At 46.6% G+C, this 20,819-nt stretch overlaps 1 protein-coding gene across 1 annotated transcript in view; it reads right to left on the bottom strand.

The window, feature by feature from the left end:
- Positions 1 to 19,846, bottom strand: part of LOC141058371 (uncharacterized) — a 140,461-nt gene extending 120,615 nt beyond the window's left edge. The window contains exon 1 of the mRNA XM_073554617.1: positions 19,262 to 19,846. Coding sequence (XP_073410718.1) covers positions 19,262 to 19,321 — 60 coding nt within the window. The 5' untranslated portion in view covers positions 19,322 to 19,846. The remainder of the gene's footprint in view (positions 1 to 19,261) is intronic.
- Positions 19,847 to 20,819: the final 973 nt, after the last annotated feature.

The following is a 20,819-nucleotide window of genomic DNA, read 5'->3' as shown; positions in this document are numbered from 1 at the left end:
ATTCGCTGATGGTAAGAACGGACACATGGATGATTCGTTGATGGTAAGAACGGACACATGGATGATTCGCTGATGGTAAGAATGGACACATGGATGATTCACTGATGGTAAGAACGGACACATGGATGATTCGCTGATGGTAAGAACGGACACATGGATGATACGCTGATGGTAAGAACGGACACATGGATGATTCGCTGATGGTAAGAACGGACACATGGATGATTCGCTGATGGTAAGAACGGACACATGGATGATACGCTGATGGTAAGAACGGACACATGGATGATTCGCTGATGGTAAGAACGGACACATGGATGATTCGCTGATGGTAAGAACGGACACATGGATCATAGAATCATAGAATCGTAGAGTTGGAAGGGACCTCCTGGGCCATCTGGTCCAACCCCCTGCTCAAAGCAGGATTCGCTAAATCATCCCAGTCAGATGTCTGTCCAGCCTCTGTTTGAAGACTTCCATTGAAGGAGAACTCACCACTTCTCGTGGCAGCCTGTTCCACTCATTGATCACTCTAACTGTCAAAAAGTTTTTTCTAATATTTAATCTGTGTCTCCTCCCATTCAGTTTCATCCCATTGCTTCTAGTCTTTCCTTGTGCAAATGAGAATAAAGTTGATCCTTCTACAATGTGACAGCCCTTTAGATATTTGTAGACAGCTATTAAGTCTCCTCTCAGTCTTCTCTTTTGCAAACTAAACATTCCCAAATCCTGCAACCTTTCCTCATAAGACAGGGTTTGCAGACCGGTCACCATTCTGGTCGCTCTTTTCTGAACTTGCTCCAGTTTGTTGATGTCTTTTTTAAAATGTGGTGCCCAAAACTGGACACAATATTCCAGATGAGGTCTGACCAAAGAGGAGTAGAGGGAAATAATGACTTCACGTGATCTAAACTGTATGCTTCTGTTAATACATCCTAGAATTGCATTTGCCTTTTTTGCTGCTGCATCACAATGTTGACTCATATTCAGTCTGTGATCTATTAGTATACCCAAGTCTTTTTCACATGTGCTGTCACTTAGCCCTATTCCTCCCATTCTATATATGCTTTTTTCATTTTTATTGCCCAGATGTAGTACTTTGCATTTCTCCCTGTTAAAAACCATTCTGTTAGTTGCTGCCCACTTCTCCAGCTTATTTAAATCTTTTTGAATCCTCTCATGATGATTCGCTGATGGTAAGAACGGACACATGGATGATTCGCTGATGGTAAGAACGGACACATGGATGATTCGCTGACGGTAAGAACGGACACATGGATGATTCGCTGATGGTAAGAACGGACACATGGATGATTCGCTGATGGTAAGAATGGACACACAGATGACACATGCATGACGCACTGATGGAAAGAATGGACACAAGGATATTTTTGTGATTGAAATAAATCTTCGTTTTCTGTAACTATATGAGACTTTGAGTGTGACTTTATCTTTTAGATTACGTTTTGTGGAATAATTCCACGTTCAGTCCGCACCTCTTTTACAGCAAGAGTGCGCGTCTTTTTTCCTTCTACGGTAAGCTAGTACACACGGATGAAACATGGATAGCGCACTAATGGTAGGAACGGACACATGGATGACACACTGATGGTAAAAACGGACACAAGGATGACACACTGATGGTAAGAACGGACGCACGGTTGACACACTGATCCAAACACTGATGACACCGATACCATTTTTTTCATGTACATGTTGGAACATGGATGTGTGAATGAGGCCTTGTGTGTACCGTTACTCACTTACTCTTAGAGGAGGGTCGGACTTGTTGTCTTCCAACATCAGATGCTTCTGTTATTCCATAAGCTGCGGCCTGAGATAGCCGCCACATTAGACATATGGTAAAACTGAAATAATCGCGGATCCACCCGTAACTACAGGCAATCCTTTATAAGTCAACTAACTTTTGACCTCTCTAACAATTCAGGCATTTTTCTGACTGGTTCTCTCAATGCTAACTGTTTGTAGCTTGATTTTCTGACCTTGCTCGGCTGACACAGTGGAATAATTGACTCTTCAATCATCTGGCCTAGAAAAGCCAATAATCTGGGAAATTTAAGGGAATAAATGGAGGTTTATTGATGGCGACCACCATCAGCAGTAAGTGGCTCCATCATGCATGGGAAGACCCTCCATACAGAGACCCCCACAGATTATAGTTGCATGCTGGGTTTTCCAGGAGCATGGCCATACTGGCGGCTTCCAGAACCCCTTTACAGGCTGCACACCACCGGTTCTGGAAGAATTGCTACAGCAGGAGAGAAATGACTTGCATATCACAAGAACATAACTGCATTGCATGCAACATGGAAGAAAGCTACATAATCACCATTATTTGACATGGCTTACAAGACTTTTTACCGTTTTCTGGCTCGCCATTACCATAATGGATTTTATTGCAGCTAGCAATGAAATGAAAATGTTTATGGACTCAATGAGGCGTTACAATGAAATGCCTCTCAATTCGTTGTCACCATCATGTCTATAGATAGTTATGTATAGAGTTATGGAAGTTTTTTTTGTAAGAAGCCACAACTTCTGTAAAAAAAAATATTTTATTATAGGGACGTTTGCAGAACGGATACTGAACTAGGAGAATAGGGAAAATGGTATGCCCCAGTAAAGTTACCATATAAGGAAATATTACTGGCCTTACTTGGGGCATCATAGGTGCAATTGCTGTTGGTTCAAAAATTCTTAGGGATGCAAACTTTCCAAAAGAAAAAAAAAGAAAAAAGTAAAAGTGGCTTTGTTAGCAGCAAGAATCCGGTGACCGTGCGCATGACCCAGACTTCAAGTCGGGTACCCCAGTTCTCTGGCAAATACCACTTTGAACTCTATTGGAAACAACATGATGCCGATACAATTGGATCGTGTAGTAGACACCACTTTTTGCATTGCACAGGTGGATGGCAACCCATGCTACGCCGCTGCTCTCACTGACTGTCGATTCTAGGTTTTATTGATTGCAACTGCCAAGACTTTTTAGGGCCTAGAAGATGAGAGAATTCTGCTCAATCTATCTAAGTGCGGAGTCTCAGTCTTGAGTACACACACTACACTAGTAAAGCTGCATTAACCATAGTAGAGACACATTTCTAAACTATCTTGTCTTCTACTGGGAGCATATTTACTGCGTGACTGACCATCAATACAAGTGATGCCAGCTTTCCAAAAACTCCAGATTATGACCAACCACCAGTGCGGAAGGCTTTAGAGAGACACATCATCAATATGGTTTGTAAAGGTGAAAATAACCAGTTTCCCATAACAGGTATACGGGGCTCCAAATCTCACGACTGACCTGGTGCAAAAGAAAGAATGACCCATCTCAAATATATATAAGAGAGAGAGCACAAAAAAAATATCTAAGCCTTAGCCTCCTATATATTCAGACATAGCTTGGGGGAGCATTTATGCAGGGGGCATTTCTGCACATGTAATCGAAGTACATGTATCAAAGTACTGGCAGTTATAACATGGCAGTTAGACAGGGCAGGAGACAGGTAAGACATTTATATACAGGCTCGGACTGGCCCACCGAGGTACCGTTGGATCCCTCGGTGGGCCCCGCCCCCGAATGTCACTGTCACTCACTGGTCGCTCGTACCCAGGGGCAGGGCCGGCGTCAGCACCCGGCGCACCCGGGCAAGTGCCGGGGCCCTGGCGAGATGGGAGGGCCCACTCAAGCTGTCTGGGATACCCGCCGGCCGCCGCCACGCCCCCAATGTACTGACCCCATCCTGCGCCCTCCGCGAGGGACCCACACAGTGACGCAGCCCCATACAACCAGCAATGATCATCGCTTCCTTCGGCTATAATCTTGTGTGCGGCGCCAGCACAGGACCTGTGATGAGGTCACAGGAGGGGAGGAGTTGGGTCACATGATCAGGGTGGCTGCAGGACTCTGCTGTGCTGTGCTGGTCGCTTTTCATTATGGTGCTGGTCTGGATGGATGAGGTAACGTTTATGTGTGGGACAGTGGGATCAGGGAGGGGTTTAACAAGGTGGATGTAGCAGAGCCGTGTGTGTACTTGTGTGGGGTCAGGGAGGGGTTTAACAAGGTGGATGTAGCAGAGCCGTGTGTGTACTTGTGTGGGGTCAGGAGGGGTTTACAAGGTGGATGTAGCAGAGCCGTGTGTGTACTTGTGTGGGGTCAGGGAGGGGTTTAACAAGGTGGATGTAGCAGAGCCGTGTGTGTACTTGTGTGGGGTCAGGGAGGGGTTTTACAAGGTGGATGTAGCAGAGCCGTGTGTGTACTTGTGTGGGGTCAGGAGGGGTTTACAAGGTGGATGTAGCAGAGCCGTGTGTGTACTTGTGTGTGGTCAGGATGGGGTTTAACAAGGTGGATGTAGCAGAGCCATGTGTGTACTTGTGTGGGGTCAGGGAGGGGTTTAACAAGGTGGATGTAGCAGAGCCGTGTGTGTACTTGTGTGGGGTCAGGAGGGGTTTACAAGGTGGATGTAGCAGAGCCGTGTGTGTACTTGTGTGGGGTCAGGAGGGGTTTACAAGGTGGATGTAGCAGAGCAGTGTGTGTACTTGTGTGGGGTCAGGAGGGGTTTTACAAGGTGGATGTAGCAGAGCCGTGTGTGTACTTGTGTGGGGTCAGGGAGGGGTTTAACAAGGTGGATGTAGCAGAGCCATGTGTGTACTTGTGTGGGGTCAGGAGGGGTTTACAAGGTGGATGTAGCAGAGCCGTGTGTGTACTTGTGTGGGGTCAGGGAGGGGTTTTACAAGGTGGATGTAGCAGAGCCGTGTGTGTACTTGTGTGGGGTCAGGGAGGGGTTTTACAAGGTGGATGTAGCATAGCCGTGTGTGTACTTGTGTGGGGTCAGGGAGGGGTTTAACAAGGTGGATGTAGCAGAGCTGTGTGTGTTTTTGGGTGGGGTCAGGAGGGGTTTACAAGTTGTACGGAGCAGAGCCGTGTGTGTACTTGTGTGGGGTCAGGGAGGGGTTTAACAAGGTGGATGTAGCAGAGCCGTGTGTGTACTTGTGTGGGGTCAGGGAGGGGTTTAACAAGGTAGATGTAGCAGAGCCGTGTGTGTACTTTGTGTTGTGTCAGGAGGGGTTTAACAAGGTGGATGTAGCAGAGCCGTGTGTGTACTTGTGTGGGGTCAGGAGGGGTTTACAAGGTGGATGTAGCAGAGCCGTGTGTGTACTTGTGTGGGGTCAGGAGGGGTTTTACAAGGTGGATGTAGCAGAGCCGTGTGTGTACTTGTGTGGGGTCAGGGAGGGGTTTAACAAGGTGGATGTAGCAGAGCCGTGTGTGTACTTGTGTGGGGTCAGGGAGGGGTTTAACAAGGTGGATGTAGCAGAGCCGTGTGTGTACTTGTGTGGGGTCAGGAGGGGTTTACAAGGTGGATGTAGCAGAGCCGTGTGTGTACTTGTATGGGGTCAGGGAGGGGTTTTACAAGGTGGATGTAGCAGAGCCGTGTGTGTACTTGTGTGGGGTCAGGGAGGGGTTTAACAAGGTGGATGTAGCAGAGCCGTGTGTGTACTTGTGTGGGGTCAGGGAGGGGTTTAACAAGGTGGATGTAGTAGAGCCATGTGTGTACTTTGTGTGGGGTCAGGAGGGGTTTAACAAGGTGGATGTAGCAGAGCCGTGTGTGTACTTGTGTGGGGTCAGGAGGGGTTTACAAGGTGGATGTAGCAGAGCCATGTGTGTACTTGTGTGGGGTCAGGAGAGGTTTACAAGGTGGATGTAGCAGAGCCGTGTGTGTACTTGTGTGGGGTCAGGAGGGGTTTTACAAGGTGGATGTAGCAGAGCCGTGTGTGTACTTGTGTGGGGTCAGGGAGGGGTTTAACAAGGTGGATGTAGCAGAGCCATGTGTGTACTTGTGTGGGGTCAGGAGGGGTTTACAAGGTGGATGTAGCAGAGCCGTGTGTGTACTTGTGTGGGGTCAGGGAGGGGTTTTACAAGGTGGATGTAGCAGAGCCGTGTGTGTACTTGTGTGGGGTCAGGGAGGGGTTTTACAAGGTGGATGTAGCAGAGCCGTGTGTGTACTTGTGTGGGGTCAGGGAGGGGTTTAACAAGGTGGATGTAGCAGAGCTGTGTGTGTTCTTGGGTGGGGTCAGGAGGGGTTTACAAGTTGTACGGAGCAGAGCCGTGTGTGTACTTGTGTGGGGTAAGGGAGGGGTTTAACAAGGTAGATGTAGCAGAGCCGTGTGTGTACTTTGTGTTGGGTCAGGAGGGGTTTAACAAGGTGGATGTAGCAGAGCCGTGTGTGTACTTGTGTGGGGTCAAGAGGGGTTTACAAGGTGGATGTAGCAGAGCCGTGTGTGTACTTGTGTGGGGTCAGGAGGGGTTTTACAAGGTGGATGTAGCAGAGCCGTGTGTGTACTTGTGTGGGGTCAGGGAGCGGTTTAACAAGGTGGATGTAGCAGAGCTGTGTGTGTACTTGTGTGGGGTCAGGGAGGGGTTTAACAAGGTGGATGTAGCAGAGCCGTGTGTGTACTTGTGTGGGGTCAGGAGGGGTTTACAAGGTGGATGTAGCAGAGCCGTGTGTGTACTTGTGTGGGGCCAGGGAGGGGTTTTACAAGGTGGATGTAGCAGAGCCGTGTGTGTACTTGTGTGGGGTCAGGGAGGGGTTTAACAAGGTGGATGTAGCAGAGCCGTGTGTGTACTTGCGTGGGGTCAGGGAGGGGTTTAACAAGGTGGATGTAGCAGAGCCGTGTGTGTACTTGTGTGGGGTCAGGAGGGGTTTACAAGGTGGATGTAGCAGAGCCGTGTGTGTACTTGTGTGGGGTCAGGGAGGGGTTTTACAAGGTGGATGTAGCAGAGGTGTGTGTGTATTATGTGGGGTCAGGAGGGGTTTACATGTTGTACGGAGCAGAGCCGTGTGTGTACGAGGTGTACGGAGCAGAGCCGTGTGTGTACGAGGTGTATGGAACGGAGCCCTGTGTGTACGGAGCTGAGCCGTGTGTTTATGGAGCGGAGCAGAGCCGGGGGTGTACGGAGTGAAGCTGCGTGTGTACAAGGTGTACGGAGCGGAGCCGTGTGTGTACGAGACATACAAAGCGGAGCCGTGCGTGTACGAGGTGTATGGTGGGGAGCATTTATACCTCCCGAGTCCCAACTGTCCCGGATCCAGTGAGACAGTCCCGATTTTGAGAGAGAGACTGCCCCAGCCGGGAGCTTACTTTCCCCGCGGGACACAGGAGTACACAGTAGAGCCCCAAGGAGCAATTTAAAACTTGCACGTAACGTTCTACCGGAAGTGACGTGCTGGAAGCTGACCAGAAATTAGGTCATTTCAGTAGGAGATTGTGACGGAACCATGGAGGCACTTCAGGGAATGCTTCAGATCCATCACCGTGTCCTCCTCTGACAGCGGACAGCGAGATCACCTTGGAATCGGGGATGTCGGCCATGTGAGCGGATCATGATATGTCCTGCACCAGGAGGCTCAGGTAGGCAATACAATGGGAGCTGGGCTGCTATAGTATCTTTATAGAATTTTTCTTTCTCTGTTTCTTTCTCTCTCTGTTCTTTCTCTCTAATCTTTTTTTTCTCTCTCTGTTCTTTCGCTCTCTGTTCTCTTTCTTTCTTTCTGTCTCTGTTCTTTCTCTCTGTCTGTTCTCTCTTTCCTCTCTTTCTTTCTCTCTCTCTGTTCTTTCTTTCCCCTCTTCCTCTCTGTTCTTTCCCCTCTTTCTTTTTCTCTCTACCTCTCTGTTCTTTCTTTCCCCTCCTTCTTTTTCTCTCTCTCCCTGTTCTTTTTTTCTGTCAACTCTTTTTCTCTCTCCGTTCTTTCTTTCCCCTTTTTTCTCTCCCTCTCTGTTCTTTATTCTGCTCTTTCTTTCTTTCTTTCTTTCTTTCTTTTTCTTTCTTTCTTTCTTTCTTTCTTTCTCTCTCTGTTCTTTTTTTCTGTCCACTCTTTCTCTTTGTTCTTTTTCTTTCTTTCTTCTTTCTCTCTGTTCTTTCTTTCCCCTCTTTCTTTCTCTATCTGTTCTTTCTTTATTTACCCTCTTTCTCTTTCTCTCTGTTCTTTTCTTTCTCTCTCTGTTCTTCCTTTCTTTCTCTCTGTTCTTTATTTTCTTTCTTTCTTTCTTTCTTTCTTTCTTTCTTTCTCTGTTTGTTCTTTCTATGTTCTTTCTTTCTTTCTTTCTTTCTCTCTCTGTATCTTTCTCTGTTCTTCCTTCCATTTTCTCTTTCTTTCTCTGTTCTTTATTTCCCCTCTCTTCTTTCTTTCATGCGTACACTACTAATCAGTAGCCTCCATCACATGAACGTGTTTTGCCACAGAGCGAGTGTCCGTGTGGATCACATGCATGTCCGTGTGATCCACACAGAGAGAAGTCCGTTTTTGGCCGTCACCACGGATGTCACACGGCATGAGTCGTGGTATGTGTTAAGGGGGGGCCAACTGAGACATTTTCGCCCGGGGTCCTCAAAAACCTGGAGCCGGCCCTGCCTAGGGGTGGGATTCAGCGGGTTCTCCCCGGTTCGGTGGAACCGGTTGCTAAAAAAGCAGCCAGTTCCCCGAACCGGGGAGATTCACAGCCGCGATCCGGTACTTTGATGTTCCTGCAGTGCAGCCGGCAAGGAGCAGGAGCAGAGGAGGACTCTTGCTCTGCTTCCTAGTCCCGCCCGCCGCTCCGGATACCGCGCATTGATACGTCGGGTCGTTCTCTGCTCTGTCTCTGACTACTGGACAGAGCACAGCACACCCCGGAGGCCCCCGCCCCGCGCACTGATTCCTGCGCGCAGTGCGGCATTGGCGGGTAACTGGAGCTCGCTGGAGGAGTCACCGCCACTGCCCAGACTTGTCAAGTCAATGTGAGCTGAGCCCAGGCAGCGTGACGGACCGGTGATTTGCGCACACCCGGAGGCCGGAGGAGCAGGACGGGCGGTGCGGGGCCTGGCCATCCAGGAGGCCTCAAACGCGGCCGTGGGATTACAGTGACAGTCTTCTTCTTCTTCAGAGTCAGACGCGTCGCAGCCTGTCGCCTGTGTATCTGGTACACAGGCCAACGCCGGGTCAGTGAGTTACTGTCTGTATGTGCTGCGTATTGGGGACCTGTGCTGCCTACTAGGGACCTGTGCCTACCTATTGGGGACCTGTGCTGCCTATTAGGGACCTGTGCTGCCTACTAGGGACCTGTGCCTGCCTATTGGGGACCTGTGCCTGCCTATTGGGGACCTGTGCTGCCTATTAGGGAACAATGCTGCCTATTAGGGACCTGTGCCTGCCTATTGGGGACCTGTGCTGCCTATTGGGGACCTGTGCTGCCTATAGGGACCTGTGCTGTCTATTGGGGACCTGTGCTGCCTATTGGGGACCAATGCTGCCTATTGGGGACCTGTGCTGCCTATTGGGCCCTGTGCTGCCTATTGGGGACCTGTGCTGCCTATTGGGTACAATGCTACCTATTGGGGACCTGTGCTGCCTATTGGGACCTGTGCTGCCTATTGGGGACCTGTGCTCCCTATTTGGGACCAATGCTGCCTATTGGGGACCAATGCTGCCTATTGGGAACAATGCTGCCTATTGGGGACCTGTGCTGCCTATTGGGGACCTGTGCTGCCTATTGGGGACCTTTGCTCCCTATTTGGGACCAATGCTGCCTATTGGGGACCAATGCTGCCTATTTGGGACCTGTGCTGCCTATTGGGGACCTGTGCTGCCTATTGGGGATGTGTGCTACCTATTGGGGACCTGTGCTGCCTTTTGGAGACCAGTGCTGCCTATTGGGGAGTTGTGCTGCCTATTGGGAACCTGTGCTGCCTATAGGGACAAATGCTGCCTATTGGGGACCTGTGCTGCCTATTGGGGGACGTGTGCTACCTATTGGGGACCTGTGCTGCCTTTTGGGGACCTGTGCTGCCTATTGGGGAGTTGTGCTGCCTATTGGGAACCTGTGCTGCCTATAGGGACCAATGCTGCCTATTGGGGACCTGTGCTGCCTATTGGGGCAGCTAATCGCACGGGTACCGGGAGGCTTTCGCCGCTAAGACCGGCAGGCAGCAACGCTGCCTGGCTGGTCCGGGCGAATTTTAGCCCCCCCTGCAGATACGAACGCTTCGATTGGCTGGGCTGTGTAGCATCTACCATGGAACTCTTGTTGGGACAAAGTGATCACTATACCCCCTACGTCAATCCTTGGGGGTGTAGATTCCAAAATGGGGTCACTTTTTAACTTCAAAGTAACACAGGTCAGATTTGCAAAAAATGGCATGGGCATTAAGGTGAAAACAGGCCTGCGGCCCTAAAGGATTAAATGAATCGTAGTGCGGAAAGATCTGCAGCATATGAACAACGGTGCAGCTTTTAGTAGCATTAGGATGCTGAAATGATGCAGATTTGGCGTGGGATATACGGCAAAAGAACCCATGGTGTAATTCCGCGGTCTCAAAGCCTAAATGTTGAGTTGTACATTACTGTAGGTGGGCCCCTAAAATTAATTCCCTTGGTGGGCCCTAGACACCCCAGTCCGACCCTGTTTATATACATCTACTCCCTGTACATTTGGAATACAACAAATATATACCATATGCATTTGTGTAATTTATATCCTGGCCGCTGCATTCACACACATCCACCGCCCTGGCATTAACTCTCTACACTCCATCCATATCGGCCCCTCGCTCCTTTCCTCTCCTATGTATAGCACTCACGCTCTTTTCACATTGTTAAATTGCACAGATCCAGTCAGTCCCACCATTCAACATAAGAGACGCTCTCACAAAACACTTAACCATCTGCTCACTCTTTCTATCCTCCTTCTCGTAGTCGCAGGAGACATTGCTCCCAACCCTGGTCCCCCATGTTATAGAAAGTCAAACCCCCCAACTGCTACACTCAGAAACCCCTCTAATCTTATTAATATTCCCTGCATGCCATCTGTCTCTCTTAATTGTGCACTTTGGAATTCTCGCTCAGTGTGTAACAAACTCTCCTTCACTCATGACTTTTTCCTTTCTAATTCTCTTAACCTCCTGGCTCTTACTGAAACCTGGATCCAGCAGTCAGACACTACCGCTGCTGCTGCTCTTTCATACGGGGGACAACACTTCTCTCATACCCCAAGATCAGACAATAGAGCAGGTGGAGGCGTTGGTCTGCTCCTATCACCAAAATGTACCTTTCAGGTTATCCCTCAACTACCCTCACTAGTCTTCCCTTCTTTTGAGGTCCATGCCGTCAGACTCTACACCCCCTTCTCCATGCGAGTGGCGGTGGTGTATCGTCCTCCCAGCCCCTCCCATCAGTTCCTGGATCATTTTGCCACTTGGCTTCCACATTTTCTCTCCTGTGACATCCCTACCCTCATCATGGGAGATTTCAACATCCCCATTGCTCTTCCCCTCTCCCCATCTGCTACTCATCTTTTATCTCTAACCTCCTCGTTTGGCCTTTTGCAGCTTACTAATTCTCCAACGCATGAAGACGGAAACTCCCTCGACTTGGTCTTCTCTCGGCTTTGTGCAGTGGATGATTTTGCAAACTCCCCTCTCCCGCTCTCTGACCACAATCTTCTTTCATTCTCTTTCAAGAACTGCCAGGCTGCTCAGGTCACCCCCACTATTCAGACTAATAGAAACATACAGGCCATTAACACCCAGAAACTTATGAAGAACTTGCAGTCTTCATTGGCCCCTATCTCCTCCCTCTCATGTCCTGATTCTGCAGTGAAGCATTACAATGAAACACTTCAAAGTGCCCTGGATGAATTTGCACCCCCTATAAATAGAACACCACAACACAGACGGCGACAACCCTGGCACACCCTGCAAACACGTTTCCTGCAGCGGTGCTCCAGGTGCGCCTAACATCTGTGGAGAAAATCCAATCTACACGAAGATTTCATCCATTATAAGTTTATGCTTAGAACATGCAACACTGCCCTTCACCTCTCCAAACAAACCTATTTCAACACTCTCATCACCTCACTGTCCAATAACCCGAAACGTCTCTTTGACACTTTTCATTCTCTACTCAACCCAAGAGTACAGGCCCCAACCACTGGCCAATTACTTCAAAGAAAAAATTGACCAGATTCGACAGGAAATTATCTCCCAATCACCTCATACCATGTACTGTCCTCACTCCCCCACTGCATCTAGCTCACTCTCTGATTTTGAACCAGTCACAGAAGAAGAAGTAAGCAGTCTCCTTGCATCTTCTCGCCCAACCACTTGCACCAGTGACCCATTTCCGTCACATCTACTCCAGTCCCTTTCCACTGCTGTCACTCCTCACCTAACCAAAATATTTAACCTCTCTCTCTCTTCTGGTATCTTTCCCTCCTCATTTAAGCATGCCATCATACATCCACTACTTAAAAAACCATCCCTCGAGCAAAACTGTGCCGCTAACTATAGACCTGTCTCTAATCTTCCCTTCATCTCTAAACTCCTGGAACGCCTGGTCCACTCCCATCTTATCCGCTATCTCTTTGATAACTCTCTTCTCGACCCTCTCCAATCCGGTTTCCGCTCTTTACACTCTACTGAAACTGCCCTCACTAAAGTCTCTAATGATCTACTAACAGCTAAATCAAATGGTCATTACTCCATGCTAATTCTCTTGGATCTCTCTGCAGCATTCGACACTGTGGATCATCAGCTCCTCCTCACTATGCTCCGTTCCATTGGCCTCAAGGACACCGTTCTCTCCTGGTTCTCCTCCTATCTCTCTGACCGCTCCTTTACTGTATCTTTTGCCGGTTCCTCCTCCTCTCACCTTCCCCTTACTGTTGGGGTCCCTCAAGGATCGGTTCTAGGCCCCCTCCTCTTCTCCTTGTACACTGCCCCTATTGGTCAAACAATCAGTAGATTTGGTTTCCAGTACCATCTCTATGCTGATGACACCCAATTATACGCTTCTTCTCCTGACATCACGCCAGCCTTTCTAGAAAACACTGGCAATTGTCTAAACGCTGTGTCTAACATCATGTCCTCACTATATCTGAAACTGAACCTGTCAAAGACTGAACTCCTTGTGTTTCCTCCCTCTACTAATGTACCTATACCCGACATTGCCATTTCCGTGTGTGGTTCCACTATTACTCCCCAGCAACAGGCCCGCTGTATTGGGGTCATACTTGACTCGGAGCTTTCCTTTGCCCCCCACATTCGATCACTGGCTCGCTCTTGTCATCTGCACCTCAAAAACATTTCTAGAGTTCGACCTTTTCTTACTTTTGACTCTGCAAAATCTCTTACTGTTTCTCTTATTCATTCTCATCTCGACTATTGTAACTCTCTTCTAATCGGTCTCCCTCTTACCAAACTCTCCCCTCTCCAATCTGTCTTGAATGCTGCAGCCAGGATCATATTCCTCAGCAATCGTTACACCGATGCCTCTACCTTGTGCCAGTCCTTACACTGGCTACCCATCCACTCCAGAATTCAGTATAAACTTATTACCCTCACGTGGGTGAGGGTAATAAGTTTATACTGAATTCTGGAGTGGATAGGTAGCCAGTGTAATGACTGGCACAAGCCCTCCATGGCTCAGCACCACCCTACATCTCCTCCCTTGTTTCAGTATACCACCCTATCCGCGCCCTCTGTTCTGCTGATGACCTGAGGTTAGCATCCTCAATAATCAGAACCTCCCACTCCCGTCTCCAAGACTTTACACGTGCTGCGCCAATTCTTTGGAATGCACTTCCCAGGTCAATACGATTAGTCCCCAATTCCCACAATTTTAAGCGTGCCCTGAAAATGGATTTATTCAGACTGGCCTATCGCCTCAACACATTAACCTAATCTATCCCTGTGTGGCACAGCCAAAAGTTTTACCATAACCAGGTTCCCCGCATCATGTTCCCACTTTCTTTTTGCATCCATTAGCCCTCTGTGTCTGTACTGTTACTCACTTAACATTATGGCTGGTCCATACAATCAGGGCAACTGTTACCACCCACCTTTCGTGTCTACCTCTTTCCTCATAGACTGTAAGCTTGTGAGCAGGACCCTCATTCCTCTTGGTATTTGTTATAATGTATGTGATTATTGTTATGCTGTAATGTCTATTGTCTGTACAAATCCCCTCTGAAATGTAAAGTGCTGCGGAATATGTCGGCGCTATAGAAATAAAATTTATTATATATATATATATATATATATGTGAACATATATACAGTACATATACATACTGTGATGTAGTGACCCCTGTGACAGCTAGGGGCTGCTGTATGGCCTTCCCAGGACTGCATGCAGGTGTTCCCTTTATTGTGCTTGCAAAAATGTAGAAAGAAAGGCACTCACCGGGTAAAGTAACCCGTGGAAGCGCCTTCTCCATGCGAAACGATCGTCGTTACTTCCTTTCAGCACCCGTTCTCCCGTTAACATGCTTTTACAATAAAGCCTTGACTACTTTACCCGGTGAGTGCCATTCTTTCTACATTTTTGCAATCTGGATTTGCTTATTTTTCATGAATGCGCACCTAAGGGTTAACAGTTAATTGCCGGCTGCGTCTCTCTCACACATACTAAGTACGGTTCAGATGTGTGTATCTATGAGACGGTGCCCGCCATCTATCTTTGGATTTTGCAATAGTTTCCTTTATTGTGATTGGGAAATGGTGAGTTGCAGGGTTGTAAATGGCCAATATGTATCACAAGGATGGGTGGTCTTGTGATGGAAGCTGGAACGTGCATTGATCAGCAGAGATATACTGCTGAGGGTTTGTTGCTGTGTATTAGGGAAGCTTCCAGGTGACTTGGTGAGATGGGTGGGACCAGTCACCTACAAACCCACCCAGGAGTGTGTGTCTGAACGCCCAAAGTAAAGCCTGTGTGTATGTGGCTGGGTGTGTTAAAAGGACCTGCAGTGAGGTCATGACCATGTGATCTTTACCTCTACTGTGGGTGTGGTTATGTACCATATAATATGCCTGAGGTCTGGTCACATGGGAGAGAGTGTGTACCTGAATGGTTCAGGGTGCAAGGTCCTGGAGCGTCAGTGTTGGGAGATCCTGGGAGCGCTATCTTACAATACATACATACAGTGTATGTGTGAATATATATATTTTTTTTTTATAAAGGCCTTCAGCTTGTTCTTGAGCCATGGCAACTTAATGGATGAACGACCAGAAGGAAGAGCGATCTTGTGCAAGCTAGATAGGTCCACCAGCATCTTCTCCGCCATGGTCTTGATAGTATCAAGCCATCGGGTTGCTGGTCTTCCTCTTTGTCTTGTTCCTTCTATTCTTCCAACCATGATGTCCTTCTCCAGTGATTGCTCTCTTTGTATGATGTGTCCAAAGTAGACAAGTCGTAGCTTAGAGATCCTTCCAGTGACATGTCTGGCTTGATTTGTTCTAGTGATGACTGTGCACAGATGACTGCATTAGTCACATTGTTGATAATTCACTTCTGGCGACACAAAGACAAAATGAGGAAGAGACACAGATGGACATTCTGTATAAGCCGATGTTGCAACTGCAACCTGCTTTTAAGCGCACTATGACCACTTGTCCTGACTTAAAGTCACCGTCCTTTTTGCTGCGTTTCACAACATCCCATGATCTTTGTCCTGTATAGTGGGCAGAAATGAGAGGACCTGAGCTCCTTGCAGGCCCCTCTTATACAGTAACTTTAGTATTTTGGGGCTTAAATCGAAATGCCCATTTATTTTAATTACTTTAATGTGCATATTTAGGTAGCCATAGTAAAAATAAGCTATTTTGCTTTTGTCAAGCCCCTGGACCGAAAGGGAATGGAAACAGAATGGCAAAGATATTTCTTAAAATTCCTGCAAAAAATGTATTATTTTTTTTTAAATGGTGCCCAAAAGTGGAAGATTCCTTTAAATAGGATCAATCATCTCTTCTGAGGCTGTGTGCACATGCTGCGGATTAGGTGCGGTTTCATCCGCGCGGATTTTGTAAAATCCACAGGTCAAAATACCTGCGGTTTGACATGCGGATTGCTCTGCGGTTTTTCATCTCCTCAATGGAGATGGCAAACCGCAGCAGAATCCGCAGAAAGAATTGACATGTCAATTCTTTCTGCGTATTGAAAACCGCAGATAATCCGCGCGGAAAATTCCGCACCGTCTGCATTGCGGTTTTTGATTCCCATAGGGAATCATGGTACTGTACACCGCAGCCCGCAGCGGCCAAAACCGCTGCGGAACCGAAGCAAAATCCGCAGCGTGTGCACACAGCCTGATAGGTCTCTATTAGTAAATACCGGTATTTCCTATGAAATAACAATTCTGGACATCTTTTTCTTAAAAGTCGGCTTTGTACCGTTCCTCTGTTATTCCCCTTGGAATGGATTCCTAATTGGGTAACTGGATATTCTCTTACCTCCTGGGTCTCTCCACTGTCTCATGCTAATCGGCAGTGAAGGAGCAACACTTGGCAGTGAAAAAGATAATGGTAATGTCCAGTTGTTAATGTAACCACGCGTTTCCAGGTAGAATAATGGAGCTGTATTAATAAGACTAAAGGGTCATTGGATGAAAAACCAGCGCTTCATGATCTGCACTAATTATTCACATTTAAAGAAATGTGTGTAGCACCCTTACTCATGGCGTACATCCACAGATTGTCCATGAGAAACCACCAATGCATTTCTGGTGTGTGTAGCACCCATACCTACGGCATACATCCACAGATTGTCCATGAGAAACCACCAATGCGTTTCTGGTGTGTGTAGCACCCATACCTACGGCATACATCCACAGATTGTCCATGAGAAACCACCAATGCGTTTCTGGTGTGTGTAGCACCAATACCTACGGCGTACATCCACAGATTGTCCATGAGAAACCACCAATGCGTTTCTGGTGTGTGTAGCATCCATACCTATGGCGTACAGCCACAGATTGTCCATGAGAAACCACCAATGCGTTTCTGGTGTGTGTAGCACCCATACCTACGGCGTACATCCACAGATTGTCCATGAGAAACCACCAATGCGTTTCTGGTGTGTGTAGCACCCATACCCATGGCGTACATCCACAGATTTACCATGAGAAACCACCAGTGCGTTTCTGGTGTGTGTAGCACCCATGGTGCATATCCAAAGATTGCTAATGAAAAACCACAAATGCGTTTCTGGTGCGTGTAGCACCCATACTCATGGCGTACATTCAGAGAAAAAGAGAATTTTCTTCTTGATTACGTCTTTGAATAATTGACATTTTGATTCAGGGAATCTTTTTCAAAATGTCACAGTAGGGTAGTAGAGGAGAAGCCAGAAACATGAAAGTATCCTTATAGCACGCTGTACAGCACCACTGTAAATAAACGTCTTCACTTCTGCTTCACTCATTGAGTGTGCAGTGAATAATTCTCTTGACGTATAATAGGATCCCACTCAGATTTCGATAGCACCTCCAAGAAACCCCATGTCTGCATATATTCTACATCCAGAGATTGTCTACTAACGCGATTCGGGTGTGTGCGGCGCCATTACTCATAGCATATATATCTACAGATTGTCCATGAGAAACCACCAATGCATTTATGGTGTCGGTAGCACCCTTACTCATGGCGTACATCTGGAAACTATTCATGAGAAACACCAACGCGTTTCTGGTGTGTGTAGCACAAACACAAAGATTGTCCATGAGAAACCACCAACATGTTTCTGGTCTGTGTAGCACCCTTACATATAGTGTACATCCGGAGATTGTCCATGAGAAACCATCAATGAGTTAAAGGTGAATTTGCCACCCTTACCCATGGCGTTGATTCAGAGATTGTCTATGAGAAACCATCTACGCGATTCTGTTGTGTTTAGCACCCTTACTCATGGCGTATATTTACAGATTGACCATGAGCAACCACCGTCATTTCAGGTTAGTATAGCACTCTTACTCATGGTGTACTACCAGAGATTGTTCATGAGACACAACTAACGCGTTTCGGGTGTGTGTAGCACCCTTATTCATGGCGTACATCTACAGATATCCATGATAAACCACCAACACGGTACAGGCGTACGTAGCAACCTTACTCATGATGTAGATCCAGAGATTGTCTATGAGAAACCACCAATGTGTTGTACGCCATGTGTAAGAGTGCTACATGCAGCAGAAACGTGTTGGTCGTCTCCCATGGACAATGTGTGGAAGTACAGTAACTACTTGTTAAACGAATCTTAAATAATCATTACAGATTTTACTAATGTCTGAGCTGGGTACATTCTTAATAATATTTCATGCCAAGAAGAAGCAGCATGTCTGCCATACTCGCATGATCAAATGGAGCGGTAATGTGCCAAGGTTATTATTAGCACAAGCCAGTTTTTCTCTGCAAATTATTGGTTTAAAGTAAGAGTTGGCAGAAGTCCTATGCAAATCCACAAATAAGATAGTGATATTTGTTGTACTGTATGACTAGCTCAACTCTGCTACGTCTGTAGACAATAGCAACTCTTCAGCAAATAATAGCAATAAAGTTGTCCGAAACGCGTTGAGATCTGTGCGATAAGTATCTGGGTGTATGTCAGGCTGATAAGCCTGCACTGGAGGAGGAGGGAGACAGAAAACGTCGGAAAATGATGAAATGGATTTGCCCAACATACAGTTTCCTCAACACTTGTTGCACTTTGCACTAGTGATACATAGAGGTATGTGGAAAGTAGAATATATGATATATCTGGAGCCGGTGGCACAGTTCAGAGGTAGATATGTATATACAAGGACGATTGCTGTTGGCGCATTATTGCAAGAGAAAAAATAATGTAGCAGTGTTGCCGCTAGCGCTAAAGATTTGGAGCCTGTGCCAGAGTCCTCATTACTCCAGGTGAGCGCCACTTTGAGATGTATCAACGTCAACATGAAGGTAGAGAAAGGAACCATAGTGCCGCCCGTCCTGTACGCTGCTCCAAGATGTCAGCGTCCTCGCACAGGCGGCACAATGATGTCATTGCACTGTGCCACCTGTTGTGCGGTGATAGAGAAAAGCATTAGGTCAGTCGAAATAGGGGAGTGTAAACTTTTTTTGGGGGGATGGCACAAAGGTGGCATTGTTACTTTTGGAGGGGGGCAAAATGGACATCATTATATTTAAGGGGTAAATAATACTTTCTAAAAGGGGCATCATTTGTTCTATTAGGACACTGATTGGACATTATTATTATTGGGATAGAGGATGCAATACTTGAATGTCCCACCCTCCCGAGCTTGCAAGCCAGGTTTCGCCACTGCATTGTGCACCGCCAGATAACACAGCGCTGACGCTTATGACGACATGTGTGATTCTATACATCACAATAAATAAATCCATATATTAATTGTGCATAAAGGCAAAAATGCATCAAGGGCTTTCTTACCCATGTGACCAGAGCTCCATCCATTAGGTGGTCGATGGTCGGCCCCTGTTGGCCATCCATGTCTTCCAGTTGCTGTACACGCTGTTAGGTCTCCTCCGCTATCTCTCCGGCACTTTAGAAGACATTTTTATCTTTGTGTATTTGTCTTGTCGCTCAGTCGTCTCCCCCGTGTCCTCCGTACATTACACTTCTCAGCGTCACTGTGGTTTCTGCACATAGATCAGTTCCTCTCTCTAAGTCCTGTATCCTCCCTCTTCTTACCACAGTCACTAAGATGCCAGAAGTTTACCATTGCGCAGTCTCCGAGTTTGGCCCCGGATAGGATGACTGTACGTCGCGTTAACTTTAGATGCCAGTAGGTGTGCACCCAATAACCACCCGTACAGTGTATGGAGCACAGAGTATTTCAGAGATCACTGTTCCCTGTGTGCAGTTTCTACAGGATAATGCCCGTCAGGCCTCATTCATCAAGGCCGCGTTCACAGGTTACATTATTGATGTGGATTTTATGCACATATTTAAAAATTTGCTCATGTTTTCAGCAATAGTTCATGCATTTATGTGAATTTTTGCTGTAGAAAATACACACAGAAAAATGCAGATCAGCTCAGAATTATTGCGTGAAAACGGCACACAAAAAAAAAAAAAAAAAAAAAAAAAAAAAAGTCCCCAAAAACGATTTTTGCGTGGAAGCTGCACAAAAAAATAATGCAAATACGTGAATTAAGTGAAAACTTGTGCACTTTACTTTTAATGTAAAAATGCTGCAGATTTTATTTGTGGAAAATCAGCGCCATTAAAATGTGAACCCAGCGGCAATGTGTCATAATGTCCACACTTATATGTCAGCTAATTGGATTGTTTATGGAGGGGGGCAAACAGGGAACGTGCCGCTGACAAAATGCATGCTGCCTAGGGACCGATCGCAGTAAAATGTATAAAAAAAAAAAATTGTTAAAAAAACAAACTATTACAGGGTAAAAAAAAAGGGTATCAATTAAAAAGATATATTTGTTTTTATAAAAGGGAAACCGTCAGCAGGTTTTGTTCCCCAAACGAAAATAATCTGTGCTAAGCCGCTGTGATGCTGAATAACCCCATACCTTTGTCTTAGGAATCAGTGTTTCGGTAAGTATTCTAAAGTTATTACCATGTAAAGTGATGACAGATTTGAAAAATGGGGCTGTGTCCACAAAGCCAAAACTGGTTGCATCATTAAAGAGAATGGGTCAAAGGAAAATGACCGATAGTTTAAATAAAGTTTTTGGGTTAAATGCATTTGGAAAAAAAAAAAAAAAAGTTGGATGTTTTTTGTTTTCATATCACAACCTTTCTTAAAAGTAGAAATCTTGTAATTTTCACACTGACCACTGGGGCAATTTTAGACTCTAACTTCCTGTTTCAGGAAACAATACATGCACATTAGCCACAATAAACAGACACTGACCCTATCTTTTGAATTGAAACATCTAATGAGGGTGTGCAAAGGTCATTGTAAACAGAGGGGGAGGACGTCAGCTGTGATATCACCTATTGTTATAGAGGTGTTACCTGTCAA

This window comes from Dendrobates tinctorius, unplaced genomic scaffold (genome assembly GCF_039654945.1).
Source record: "Dendrobates tinctorius isolate UK_male_01 unplaced genomic scaffold, ASM3965494v1 ptg000211l, whole genome shotgun sequence".
NCBI classification, from domain to species: Eukaryota; Metazoa; Chordata; class Amphibia; order Anura; family Dendrobatidae; genus Dendrobates; species Dendrobates tinctorius.
Note: the sequence above shows the minus strand (reverse complement) of the source record. Positions and strands in the feature narration are given on the sequence as shown.